This window comes from Biomphalaria glabrata, chromosome 10 (genome assembly GCF_947242115.1).
Source record: "Biomphalaria glabrata chromosome 10, xgBioGlab47.1, whole genome shotgun sequence".
Taxonomy (NCBI): Eukaryota; Metazoa; Mollusca; class Gastropoda; family Planorbidae; genus Biomphalaria; species Biomphalaria glabrata.
In genome coordinates this window covers 29,087,461-29,102,376 of record NC_074720.1, presented here as the reverse complement: position 1 = coordinate 29,102,376, position 14,916 = coordinate 29,087,461, and the positions used below count along the sequence as shown (strand labels likewise).

The following is a 14,916-nucleotide window of genomic DNA, read 5'->3' as shown; positions in this document are numbered from 1 at the left end:
AGGGTTTGAACCCTGGGCCATCCATAAATCTGAACGACAGTCCAGCGCGCAAACCGCACGACCAGGCAGCCATCCGATGGTCAAAAGTAATAATGTTTCAAAGATTCATTTGCCGTAAATTTAAATTTAATAAAAAAAAATAGTAGATTAGTTTTAGTATATTAAAACATTACAATATTGATCAAAACGTTTGGAAATGAAAATCTACACTTTTTTTTTACACTTTAAGTTTAGAAATTGAAATTCTACATCTTAATCTAGTCTATTTTAGTCTAAACTAGATCTAGAAATTCTAGATCTAGACTCTAAAATAATTTTAATTAGAATATAAATCCAGATCGTAGATATACTGTAATAAAAATCTAGATCTAGTTTAAAAAATCTAGATTAGATCTAAATCAAGATATCATTCCTTTTTTAAACGCGAGTCACATAACGAGGCTTAATAAACATTACTATACCGAGTTCTTTTTTCATTTCATTTGAAGAATTAATTCCATATAACGTCAGAGGGAAAAAAAAAACACTACGTCACACGGCCTAGCTAGACTAAAAATCGCCTTCATCTATAAGAGCCTTTTATCGAGTGTTCATAGACATTGGTGCACCGAGTGCGTTCTTTTAGCATTTCATTTAAAGAATTCATTCCATATGACGTCAAAGGAAAAAAAAACACTACGTCACAAGGCCTAGCTAGACTAAAAATCACCTTTATCAACACGAGCCATTTCTCGAGTGTTCATAGACATTGGTGCACCGAGTGCGTTCTTTTAGCATTTCATTTAAAGAATTCATTCCATGTGACGTCAAAGGAAAAAAAACACTACGTCACACGGCTTAGTTAGACTAAAATATGTTTTCATTAATACAAGCAATTTTTTCTAGGGTTAATAGACATTGGTGCACCGAGTGCGTTCTTTTAACATTACATTTAAAGAGTCCATTCATATGACGTCAAAGAAAAAAAATTCCTTTACCTCACAATAGGCTAGTACCGGTACCATAAAAAAAAATGTCTTTATTTACACGAGATATTTAACGAGGGTTCATAGACATTGGTGCACTGAGTTCTAATAGATATTATTTAAAAAGGATCAAAGCCACATTGTTTTTGCGTTTTGTCTGTCAGTCGGTCTGTCCGTTATCTTGATATAAAAAAAACAACTAAAAGTTATTAAAAATTGATTAACCTTTATTTTACGTTTCAAAACATCGCAATAATTTTTAGGTATGAACACAATTGAAAAGTTTATATAATAGATTGTTCCGGATGTTTGTATAAATAGTAAAAGAAAAAGAGAATTTCAGATAAATGTAATACCGTTAATTAAATTTTTTGGATGGTCTCGTATAAAAATTAGATGTACTACAGCCACGTGGAGAGATTTTCATACCTTACTTTGATGTTTGGATTCTGTTTTCCTTAAAAATCGGAACATAATATTAACGATAATTAGATTTTTTAATGTTTTAGGTAGAAAGTTAAATGTACTGTAAGAGAGTAGTGAGTTAAAATATTTTTCATAAAAATCCGTAAAAACATTATTTCGTAAATGAGAAGATTATTTGTTTATTAATTAGAAGAGGGAGTTCAAACAATTATTTGGCGTTAGTAGATTTTTAAATAAATTCGGAAATTTCTGGCGACGATTTGTAAGAAACAAAATCCGGAACTTTCTTTATCGATTACAAAACTTCTATGTTATGTTTTACAAGAAAATTAAATGTCTAAAAAGTAATTTTCAGTAATCAATTCTAGTAAATTACTTTTTTTAAAAGCCTTATGCGATTTCAAACAATCATTAGGCATAATTCATGTTTTATAAAACAATATCCGGAACATTTTTACACTTAATGAAATATAAGTCAGTATAGAGATTATGATTTAGCATTAATATGCTATTTACATAAAAAACGGAACAACATATTATTGATAATGTGTTTTTGCAACGTTTAAGCATGGAAATTGAATGTAATATAAGTTAGAAGAGCAAACAAACATTTGTTGGCGTTGATTAGTTTTGCACAAAAAAATCCGGAACAATCAATTTTAGATACTTAAAACTATTGATATGTTATGGGAGGAACATTAAAGGGTAAATCAGATTTTCAATAGCTTTTAGAGTTTTAGTTTTTTTTATCTAATCGTGACGGACAGACCGACCAACAGACAAAACGCACAAAAATAAGCTTCTTTTATTTGGATGGGGGCACTAAACAAAAAATAAATAAAATCTGATTTTTAAAAAAAGTTTAAGGAATTGGTTTAGCACCTGATCATGTTGCGACGTTACGCTACTGCACGAAAATCGCTGCATAAAAAGTCCATTTAAAAAAATGTGCGTGATATTTACATACAAAGTGCATTATTAGCCTTTATAAACAAACAGAAATGTTTTCTTTTAATTTTAGCAGCTAGTTGACCAGAAAAAACGTCTTTAACTATTATTTGTATTTGTTGTAAACATTTCCTGTACATTTTAAAAATATATTTGACTTAGTGATACTGAAAATACACAAAAATTGTCCATCTTTGTTAGCATATTGTAACATTGCCTCCCTTACATTTACGTAATTGTTTTAGAATAGGTGTATTTTTATGAAAAAATCGCTTGCATAATTAATTTTATAAATTAAACGGTTTGCTTTTAGAAAACCAAAAGTAGCCGTTGCACCTAAACTTTTCAAGCCGGATTTAATGATGAAATAATATTTTTCATATCTCTTCTAGTTTTCGAGATCTGAGTGTGACAGACGGACAGACGGACAGACGGACAGACGGACATTTTGCACAAACCTAATAGCGGCTTTTTCCCCTTACGGGGGCCGCTAAAAATGAGCTCAAAAAAAACAACCTGGAAGATATGTTAAACAAATAAATGCTATAGGTAACATCTTTTTCTTGGATAACAAGTCACACACATACATTAAAGAAGTAACCTGTGTCACACACATACATTAAAGAAGTAACCTGTGTCACACACATACATTAAAGAAGTAACCCGTGTCTTCTGTCATCCTCACTAATGGCTTTTTTTTTAAAATAATGGATGTAATATATTCATGCTAGAAAAATGTTACTGTTCAGACACTATCAAAGGAGGAATTTCTTTTTCCACAAAATGACATTTATTTTAGATATCTATTATCAAAACCTTTATGTTCTACTAGAATAAATCATTTTACCCTGAAGTATACACATGCTAGAGAGAATCAATATGCTGATGCCTATTATTATTATAAAACAATATCTAGAGTTGAATGTATCCATGCCTAGTACAATAGCCACTGTTAAGAAATGAAGGTATCTTATAACAATATCTGCTAAGGGTGGAATGTATCTGATGCCTAGTACAATAACTGCTGTTGGGGTGCGATGTGTCTTTATTTTTATAAAAGGTTTTCCTTCAAGAAATATTGCTAAAATTATCTGCCAGTAATGGGAAAAAAATACATTTCTGTGGCTCACAGTATTTCAGGGTGTTTTGCGGCTCACAGTATTTCAGGGTGTTTTGCGGCTCACAGTATTTCAGGGTGTTTGTTTTGTGGCCAGTAGAACACATTTTTTATCTGAACATATAGATATAACAGCTGGTGGACTCAACCTGATATGTTCCAAGTAAATAGTCTATCCTTCAGTAGGATTCAAATCAGTAGGCCATTATAAGGCTCAGTAGCCAAGCACTTCATCTTTTTGGTCCCATTAAATGCACACACAAAATAATTAACACTAAAATAAACTCCTATACAACTTAGAGGTGTATTGCCAGAAATGTTCCAGAGCTTTAAATTTAATCAAATGTCAATGATTGGTGTTGCCACAATTAACTTCCCTATCTTTGTAAGGCTCTATATAAAAAGAAGAAAATAAAAAAAAAGAATTAGCTCTGAATGAGCTCAACTACCACCAGAAATACAATAAATTTAAACAAACAGACAGATATGTATTCTGATTATTGTGCAAAATAAATCATGTCAACCCTTCTCCACTGGTTGTCATAGGGAAATTTGTTTAAAAAAGGCACAAAGTTGCTGGTCACAGAGAGCTCAAACTGATGAGGAGGATCTCCTCAATTGGAAATCTGTATTGTATTGACAATTCTCTACTATTTCACATCTCCTGATGATTTACTAACATATGCACATATGGGCAGCGTTGGTATATCAGTAGCATTAAGGCCTAGTGACTTCATCTGAACAGCCATGTCAAAAAGATAATCATAGCATTCACACCTGAGAAAGTAAAAAAAAAACAACATAACATTAAACATGATAACTAAGAGAGTTTGTGTGTTTCATGCAATGACCTAGATTGCGGCTGCCTGCCATTGTTTGGAAACCTATGAAAGTCAAAGGACAGATTTGATATTTTTTTTAGCAAGATGATCATGAGGGTGTAATTACATTCGAATAGAGCTTTTCCTTTTTGACTTGATTACATCACTTGGGACTTGTAGTAGTAATATATCAATAAAAAGAATGAAGTACACAATTGGGTTAATGAAAAGTCATAGGTGTGAATAACAGAAGCTAGATATTGACAAACTTTCAATATTCATAAACTCAGCCGCTTATGTGAACTCATCCCTTCTTGTCAAGATAAAACACTTACATTGTCTTTGCCTTTTCCCAAGTCTCACCCCAAACGTAAACTCCATGTCTTCTAACCAGCACTGCACAGGTCTCTGGATAATCCTCCATTGCTTCAGCCATTGCAGCCTGACAAGAAAAATATAAACAAAACAATTATTTAAATATATATATATATATATAATTTTAACAATTAACAACACCTACAAATATACAAAGTTGTAAAACTGAAACTTTTCTTAATCTGCTTTTGGTAGGTCCACTTGCTACCAAACATTTCTAAGATTAATAGATGGAGTCATCTGTGCTAGCCAGCCTTTGAGAGCAAGTAGTGGACAAGTTCTAAGCATTGCAATTATCAACAAAATAAACTGGATCCAAAGATAATAACTGCAACCCTTTGAAGAAAAGAAAATCTGTTTGGTAAATAAATGAATGGATTTATTTATTAATACAAGTTTTAACAGAAAGCAGGTGAGCTGCTGCTCGTCCACTTTAAAGGTAAACTGGTGTATACAAACGCAACATAAAGCTCTTTGAAATCGACACAAACAGTTGGGAAAAAGAGTTATCGGATAGAGTTACATGGAGAGCGAGCATGAAGGGTCCTGGTTTGCAGATACCATACATACATAATAGTAATAGAAAGTAGGGTGAAAATGCAACAGCACCTGGTGATTACAGATGCCCAACCTTTGACTGCAGCTGTGTATCAAAGATTGGCCTCTTTAGCCACACAAGAAGTTGCAAAGGGAAAAAAGTGTCTCTTGAGACGTAAAATGCCTCAGAACAAGTTTTAGCTTACTAATGGGTTAAATATATAGCACAAAACTAAATAGAACTAACAAATAAACTGAGACATTTTGTAATCATTTGATAGCAGTGACAAATAGAAGTGAGGAACAAAATGAGATTGGATTTTGTTTAATTACAGGTCTTATTTAGACTTTTTAACTTACTTAATGGTTCATTGAATAAATGTTATGCAATTAAAATATGTTTAACATGAATTTGTTGTTTACGTGACGCACCTTTAAGTCTCTTTCAAAAGGTGTATTTTCTACAATTGGAACCACCAGCTCTTCATCATATCTGTAATACTCTCCTGGAAAATCATAATATTGTTTATTTCTCTAAAGTGATGATGTGAGCAATAAAAAATTATGATGATAAGAATGGTGTATATCATTATATGGATTCATAAAATGATTCATCTATATTATTAAATTGATAACATGATTTTTGTATATGCTTCAATTGATGATGATTGATATATGATTAAATTGAAGATAAATATGATGCATATCATTAAATAGATTATTTACAAAACAGATATGATAGATTTATATGATAAAAATGTTCTATTCTATAGACAGACAGAAACTACGCTACCTGATGAGCACTTTTTGATGCCTTTAATCATTTCTTGATGAGTGATGCGAAACTCTTTGCCTGGATAGATGAGTGTTGCCAGTACTGCTGATTTGGAATGAGTGTGGATGACACTGCCAGCATCTGTAGTTGGAGTGTGTTCTACTAATGAAAACTTCCAATACTTCTACATTTTTTTTCATTGATGTATAATGACCTTTTATTTTAGAATGTTTTACAAACAGGACCAAAGGGCTTTTTTATGTAAAAAGGATAATTACAAAACTTTATCTTAGATATTCAATGAAACTCAGATATCTAATTAAATCCTAAAAAATAAGAAATTAAATTCACTCCATTTCTTCACCTATGCTGACTAGTTTCTTTTTTTTTTTAGCACTAGTTCTTCTTTCTACAATGACAGAGCTGCAATGTAGCAGGCAAGGGCTATGACAGCCTCTGCACATTGTAACTTCTTTTAAATCTGATAAAAAAATCATTGTGACAGAGCAAACCACCCCTTTACACCACCACATTCCTTTCAATCATTGTATCTAAACTTAAATAAAATTGAGGATACATTCAATTCTTACTTTTTCATGCACAGACCACATAGTCATTATGGTATAGCATATAAATTCATCACTATTATTCAACATCTTTATGAAGACTCAAATTGCCTAATAATCAACAAAGGAAAGCTGACAAACTCTTTTGAAATGAAGATAGACAAGGCTGCTTGCTTACCCAAACAATCTTCCTATTGGTAATAGACTGGATAATGAGAAGGGTCAACAGCTGGCAACACAGGCATACAATGGAGTCTGACAAAACAGCTTTTTGATATGAATTCTGCAGTTGATATCTGCCTCTTTCACAATAACTACAACACACTCAGACAAACTCGCAGTAGAAGCAGAGAAGACTGGTTTAAAAATGAACAAAAAGAAAACTGAGGTGATGAGAATAAATGACACCCAAGAAACTCCACTTCAGCTCTGAAGAGAAAACCTGGTAGAAACTGATAACTTTGTATAACTGGAAGCAGCATAAACAAAGAGAGGAAAAAGTAAATCATATGTTAAAAATTGAATCAATAAGGCTAGACATCATTTTAATACTGTACAGCCAAACTGGCAGTCAAAAGCACTGTCCCTACACAATAAACCATGTCTCCCATATAAATATAAAATCAGTTCTTTATGTGGTGCAGAGACTTGGACAGTAACAAGTAGTATTAAAGACAAGCTCCAAGCATTCACCAACAAATGTTTGTAACATAGAATGGGTGTTACATGATAGAACAAAATCTCTAAAGTTTGTGAGAAACAACCCAGCTAACAACAGTAGAGCAAGAAATCAAAAGGCACAAATGGAGATGATAGAGCATAGCAGACACCTAGACTGAAAACCTCAGGAGAAATTGAGAAACAAACATGGAGGAGTTCAGTAGAACAAGAAGACAGCAGAATAGACATGGACTCAACCAAGCCCAGAACAGAGTCTGATAGAAAACAATGTTGCTGCCCTATGCTCCCCTGGGAGTCAAAAGGATTAAGTCAAATCGATTTCTAGGTTCCATGTAGCATAGGGTATTTATAACAATATAGTATAGATGTGCAAGTTAGTTTGTGGTTAAAGTTTGTATTTTGTGTGATATTGTATATTATAGATTGTTGGTAAAAATAAAATTGGTAGTCCTGATATTCTCCTACTTACTCCTCATGGTATAAGCATTCATAAACAAGGGAGTGCACTGGCTCTTCTTGAGCTTCTTGGATGGAGGAGGTAAGTAAATATCTTTTTCATCTATAGTTTGAACAAATATATCTTCTGGCTAAAACAAAAATGATAGATTAGAAATTATTGGTTAACTCTGAAGTAAGAATACAATTTATCACCAATACATTATATAAAAAAGATATCAATACATAGATGTGTATAGATGCAAGCCCCTATATATAAAGAATATAAAGACCAGTTGGCTACCTACAACAAAGAATGGTTGATCACATAGGGGTCAGACAACAGCCTCATTTGAACAATGACATGGTGACATATTTACAAGAGTTGGTGGTGTCAACAAATGTTGAATACAAAGAAAAAGGGAGGGAATGACCAAGTACATTATCATTATACTACAGTGGAATATATTTATCAATACTGACATTAGCCATATGACAACAGAGATATAATATTTAAAGTTGAAACTTCTTTTTCAAATCTAACATAATGTTTAGAAATGAAATGCTTAGAATGTTTATAAATATTTACCTTTATTCTTTCTTTCTGTACACCAGAAGGTGCTATATAAATTTCATCACTGTAATTTACAACAAATAAAAATAATGCAAATTGAAATATAAAAAATTGAGATATTATAAGCTAAAATTAGTGGCTCTCAACCTGTGGTTACAACCTCCTTGGGGGTTTGTATGACAATTTGTCAGGGGTCACCTAGGACAATCAGAAATAAGGGTTTTCATTCTTCTGATGTGTTGATCTTGACATTATACATTGATATTTATAAAATATAATTGTTATTTGAGGATAGATGTTGCAAACAATTAAATCTGGATGATTACAAACATTTTATTTGTAGTCGTATAAAATATTATTAACAGTTCACATGAGCTAGATAATGATGTGGATTTTAAACACCCATTTCTCTTTTGATAACCTCTTGGAACAACTACATCATTTCAAATCTAAATACAGAAGACTTGATGCAACACAACACTTGTTGTGCTTTAGTAACAAAAAAAATGCCCCAAAAAATTCTGATTTTGTGAAACAGAAACAGTTTAGCCTTTGGCTTTTTTTTTTTAAATATGCAACATGAATATGGTGAATACACAATAGAAAAGCAAATAAATGATAAATTTAATTTATTTGTCATTGAATTGAATTATTTTTTTACATAAATAACTCTTTTATTTAAAGTGTCCCGTTTTTAACAATCAAAATATACACTGTGATTTTAATTTTATAACATTAGCAAAAGCACAGTTACTAAGTCTTAAAAAATAATTATTTCATAGTTGGGATTTCCTTAAAGTTCATAATAGTAAAAGGGTCGCAGAACTATAAAAGTTGAGAACTGCTGGCTGAGAACAAAATGAAGACTATAAAAATAACTTTTTTCAAGCTTAGGTTTAAATCAGGGGTTCTCAGCTTGTGGGTCGCGACCCCTTTGGGGGTCGATTGACGATTTGCCAGGGGTCGCATAAGACCATAAAAAATGGATTGTTTTTGTCTATTCTTCTATTGCTGTGTCTGTTTGCGGGGGAGGGGGGGGCGCGGCAGAGTGGGGTATTGTAAAAAGGGGTCGCCGAGCCTAAATGGTTGAGAACCGCTGGTTTAAATTCAAAACATGCTAGCCTTTATCTGAGGCTACCTGAGTGGAGGTATAGAAACTAAGAAAAAATTTTAAAAATAATTCTAATGCTCAAAATTAGGCCACCCCTGACCAAGATATGAACCATAGACCTGACAATATTACATAGCAGAAACACAGATCTGACATAACCATATAGATTCATTATAAAAAAAAAGAAGTGGCAAACTAGTGCATGGTGTCGCTAGTATTAAAAGTTGCCAAGAAGAAAGTTCATGGTTTATGTTTGTCTAATTCTTTTCTCTCAATAGCAATTCTGCATTAGTACTGTTAGTCTAGATTTTATGTTGATTATCACCACAGAAATAAATAATATTTTAGCTTTGAACCTTTAAAATTTTACAAAATAAAAATAATCTTTGCACAAGCTAGAGTGATGCCAAAGAAAAATATGTGCAGACATCATTTTTTAACAATAGTTATGTAAATGGAGATCTGTAATCCTATCCCTAACATTAATGAACATTATGAATTTAGGTGTAATGATTGCTAATTGTTTAATGAAAAGTTGAAAATAGACATAAATTAATACAACTTAATAATTTATTTAATAAAAAAAAATTACTTTGATTTGATACTTATTCCACCACCAGTTCCAGTCACCCAGCCGAGGTCATAGAACTGTCGACACAAGGATGGGATCAGAGTTCTTGGATGTTCCTTTTAAACCAAGATTATGATATAAATATAAGTAAAGATTGTTAATTTCACAAATAGATAAAAGTATATATAAATAAAAAATCTCTAGCCCTCAATGTTTATTTTTTTTGTTGAGAAACAGAGTAGAATCTAATAATATTACACATTTAAAAACAATACTATTGAGGACTAATATACTATCTTTATACAATTTCAGATTATTTAAAACAAAACGTCTTTGAAAAAAAAATGCATATATAGTTACTCATGGCAAATATATTAATACTAAAAAAAAATTTACTTTTACATATATACCAATGGAAAAAATTGAACTGCATTATTCTTTGTAATAAAGGCTAAAGAATATGAAGTCAGAAGATAATTTTTGTTATGACAATCACTTTATGTTGTTATTAAAAGAGTTTCTGCAACGACTTGTATTTTAAAAAATACTTCTCAGTACCAGCCTAAATAATGTTGGTGCAAAATAAATGAAGATAGATTAAACATTGAATGCTTGTCGGACACTTATTTCTTAGTATTTTTAAGAGAGAATACTAACTATAACTTTAAAAACATTTGAAAGAGCATATTATGATATTTAGAAAAAAAAAAATATTCAGAACACAAAAGGTTAAATAGTCAACAGTTTTAAAGAAAGTTAGAATATGCCGCATCACCAGGGCTTCACCATGTTTGGTAAAATGATATGCATGGAGCAACATGTTTGATCTAAAGTTGGTTGGTTGATTATGGTTGGTTGGATGTATTGTTGGTTGATTTGATTGATGGATTGCTGTGGTTTGTTGGCAGTGGTAGGTAGGTTTCGGTTGGCTGAATGGATGGTTGGTTGGATGGTTGTGTTCTAATTAGGGTGTTTGATGATTGGATGTTGTTGGTTTGCTGTTGATGGTAGGTTGGATGGTTTGATGGTGTTGGTAGGTTGGTTGGCTGAATGGATGGCTTACTAGCTGGTTTGATGGTGTAGGTAGGTTAGTTGATTGTGGATGACTGGATGGATGGTTGGTTGGTTGGTTAATTTGTTTGATGCTTGGATGTGACCTAGTTGGTTGGTTGGCTGTTCCACAGACGCCAATGGACAGGGATGACAACAAAACTAATGTGACCATAATCATATTTATAATTATAATGATAACCGATTCTCACTCCATCATAACTACAATATTATTTTGAGCTCGGTTATCATGGCCTGTGTCTGTAATAACTCAATGAAATTCATTAACTAGATCTAGAATTATCTAGAAACAGTAGATCTATATATTTAAGTATTTATAATTTATACTTATACACTATTCTATATTAAGTATACTAGACTAGTAGATCTAGAATAATCTAGATCTAGACACTAGTTACTCTAAGTATCATGATTTAGTCTTAGGCCAATTTTTTATTTATTCAGTGAATTTACAAATTTAGTGAAATTTAGTCATTTTTATCAATTATTACCTCATCTACATTCACATTATGATTGCACTCATCCATAATTAATGGAAATCTATAGAGGTATTTTCAAAATGTAAGTCACGTAACTAGATTCTAGATCTAGTCTAGTCAAGAACTCTACTCTCTAGATATGTTTTTATAATTATACCGTATAGTATAGATCTACCTACAGATCTAGATCTAGTAGATATATTTCACAATATTGAAAAAAAAAAAAAAATCACGCAAGAGGAGTAACTCTAACATTTTAAAAAATGTATTTTGTAAGTTACCAGCCTTTTTTTTTAAATGTAGATTTGAGATCAAGATCTGTTTAGGTCTAGTCTATGGATTTGACGCAGTAACAAACAAACAAACAAAAAAAACTAAATATAAACACTTATCTATTTTATTCATGGTAAACCAGTTACACAGACTTAAAGCTCAAAATATCTAGCTGTAATAATAATAGAAAAGCTATCATGGATATAGAATCCCATATTGATGAAATTATTTAAAAAAATCAAGCAAAACATTACTTAGCAGAAATTTTTACAAATCAAACAAGAACATAAAAAAAAACAACCTAAAACGCTATTTAAGTTAAGTTAGGTCAATATTAGATCATGCATCATCTGTTTGGGATCCCTCAACTCAAGAAAACATTAAGTATGAGATTTATAACAACGAATATTCAAATTTGATTAGAGTAACATCGGGCCATTAGTAAAATCACTAAACTTAGAGACACTTTAAATAATAATAAAAGTAAAGTAGCAATAATGGCCCTAAACCACTGAACCATATTTGCAAATAAAAAAAACAAAACCTAAAAAAAAACAACTCAGAAAGACACACATAAGTATATATAGGCACATTTCTTATTCCATAGGCCTACGCTAAAACAAATTCGAATAAGGGCTTCTTCTTCCCTAATGCCCCTAATGCCATTAGAAAATGGAATGGGTTGCCTGAATCAGCAAAGTTTAAGTAATTTATTAAAATGCACAAACAGATTGACACACGAAATGCGTAGGACGCATTTATCTTGTTTTTCAAAGTAACGTTTGTAATCTGTAATTTAAGATAAGAACTGGAAAAAAAAAAAGGGGGGGGGACAACTAGTAAAAGTTTCAGAAACAATGTAATCATCATCAAAATCCATTTGAGTGAGGGCTTGAGAGGCTCAAATCTTCTCTTGCAAAAGCCCTGGACAGAAACCTTGCCGTCTTGCGTAGTGCATATATATATATATATACATGTCACCATACAGGGCGAGAATCTTTGGTTTCCCAGACCTGTCGAGACGGAGATCAGCAAGTCTGGGGCAGTCAAACAGAATATGAGGCACGGTTTCCTCTTCTTCCCTGCAGCTGGGGCACCGTGAATCGAAATTTGGCCATAGCCGTAAAAAAATGGGCCAAAAGGACAGTGCTCTGTGCTATAATAGCTTACTCAGGCCTGGACAGCTTCCACCACGGGAAAGTGCGGTCAGTGCGCCTCATGGGCTCCAAGACTCCACAGGCTTTTTGGGACTTGTCCCAACACTTAAACCACTATTCCATTTCTGTTTTTTAAATTATAGCCAGAGCATGATGAAAACTTACAGCCTGTTCCGTGGGAGGAATTCGCCCCCCCCCCCCTGGTGGGCCAAGGAGTCAATAGTGTTGCCAGTCACACCTATGTGACTCGGTACCCACTGCATTATTACAGGGGTGCCATAGTGTTGCCAGTCACACCTATGTGACTCGGTACCCACTGCATTATTACAGGGGTGCCATAGTGTTGCCAGTCACACCTATGTGACTCGGTACCCACTGCATTATTACAGGGGTGCCATAGTGTTGCCAGTCACACCTATGTGACTCGGTACCCACTGCATTATTACAGGGATGCCATAGTGTTGCCAGTCACACCTATGTGACTCGGTACCCACTGCATTATTACAGGGGTGCCATAGTGTTGCCAGTCTATGTGACTCGGTACCCACTGCGTTATTACAGGGATGCCATAGTGTTGCCAGTCTATGTGACTCGGTAGTCGGTACCCACTGCGTTATTACAGGGGTGCCATAGTGTTGCCAGTCTATGAGACTCGGTACCCACTGCATTATTACAGGGGTGCCATAGTGTTGCCAGTCTATGTGACTCGGTACCCACTGCGTTATTACAGGGGTGCCATAGTGTTGCCAGTCACACCTATGTGACTCGGTACCCACTGCATTATTACACGGGTGCCATAGTGTTGCCAGTCACACCTATGTGACTCGGTACCCACTGCATTATTACAGGGGTGCCATAGTGTTGCCAGTCACACCTATGTGACTCGGTACCCACTGCATTATTACACGGGTGCCATAGTGTTGCCAGTCACACCTATGTGACTCGGTACCCACTGCATTATTACACGGGTGCCATAGCAATGCTTTATGTTGTGTGAAGCCATGATGACAGTGTCAATATTGGGGGCGCCATGGTCCAGGGCTTTGCAAAGCCTGTAGTACAGGTTTTGAGTCAGTAACCACAACAATCTGTGTTGCCTTAGTTTAGTGGCATTAGGGTTGTTGGGCGACACCAAGGGGAAAAGGGATGAAAACGTTGAATGTTTTGTCGGTTGGTGGAGAGGCCAGCTTTATCAGATAGCCTAGTGGCATGATGCATAAAAGACTGCATCTGGATACGCCTTCTGCTTCTCTAACCATTCACTAGTTTTCTAGCTGGGAAGTATTCATCCAGCCTTTTATACCGCTCAAAGCAAGTCAGTACTGACCTTTCCCTCCTAACCCCTAACCCTGGACCTAGGCTACCCCTGCAGCAGTAAATCTTTGTTTTTTTTTAGTCTAGGCTACATTAGCCATTATTTCAGTAGCATTTACTGGGCTTGTCCTAAAGGTTCCACAGAGAACAAATCTTAGTACTTGGGACTGTATTTTATCAAGTTGTTCAAGAGCTGTGGTCCTAGAGTCCTAGAGCCATAGATTTGCACAGGTAGGCTGTAGTCTAGGATCGGACTGCTCTTAAATACAGTGATGGGAGCATGTTTGGTCGGGCTCCACATTTCGTGGATGCCAGCTTCCGCACAATGTCAAGTTTCCCGGAGGCATTTCTTGTAACTTCCTGGATGTGCTCACACATTTTTAGTTTGCGATCTAAAGTTACACCAAGGTAATTGGGTAGCTTTTCCATGCTGAAAGCCACTCCGTTAAGAGAGAGCTGGAAAGGTTGCCCCGAGAATGCCAGTCCCGAGCGTGAACAGAGAATAGACCGTCTTGGAGGTGTTTATTTCTAGCCTCCATTTTTGTGTGCATGAGCAGAGCAACACTTTTTGTATAGAGGTTGCGCTCCTTCCGGATTTCCAAAGGACAATATCATCAGCATATAGCAGATTTTGGCATTTTAGCTGAACTGGTAGGTCATTTATGAAGGCCGTGAAAAGGACGCATGACAGGAAGGAGCCCTGGGGGAGGCCGTGCTCGA

At 34.3% G+C, this 14,916-nt stretch overlaps 1 protein-coding gene across 3 annotated transcripts; it reads right to left on the bottom strand.

Moving 5' to 3' along the window:
• Nucleotides 1-2,831: 2,831 nt before the first annotated feature.
• On the bottom strand, nucleotides 2,832-11,587 carry LOC106080018 (methylthioribulose-1-phosphate dehydratase-like). 3 transcript variants are annotated; one of them, XR_008780044.1, is made up of 9 exons: nucleotides 11,465-11,587; nucleotides 9,924-10,018; nucleotides 8,236-8,284; nucleotides 7,681-7,798; nucleotides 5,983-6,105; nucleotides 5,622-5,695; nucleotides 4,613-4,719; nucleotides 3,003-4,233; nucleotides 2,832-2,971 (listed from the first exon to the last, which is right to left on the bottom strand). XR_008780044.1 is itself a non-coding variant. In XM_056043344.1 (8 exons), exons 1-8 carry the CDS (start codon nucleotides 11,498-11,500, stop codon nucleotides 4,107-4,109), a joined length of 729 nt encoding a protein of 242 aa, XP_055899319.1. In that variant the 5' UTR covers nucleotides 11,501-11,587; the 3' UTR covers nucleotides 2,838-4,106. The 3 variants fall into 3 exon arrangements, 2 of the variants coding, with proteins under 2 accessions (XP_055899319.1, XP_055899320.1); XM_056043344.1 differs by having other exon boundaries at nucleotides 2,838-4,233; XM_056043345.1 differs by having other exon boundaries at nucleotides 2,838-4,233; nucleotides 4,641-4,719.
• Between the last annotated feature and the right edge of the window lie 3,329 nt (nucleotides 11,588-14,916).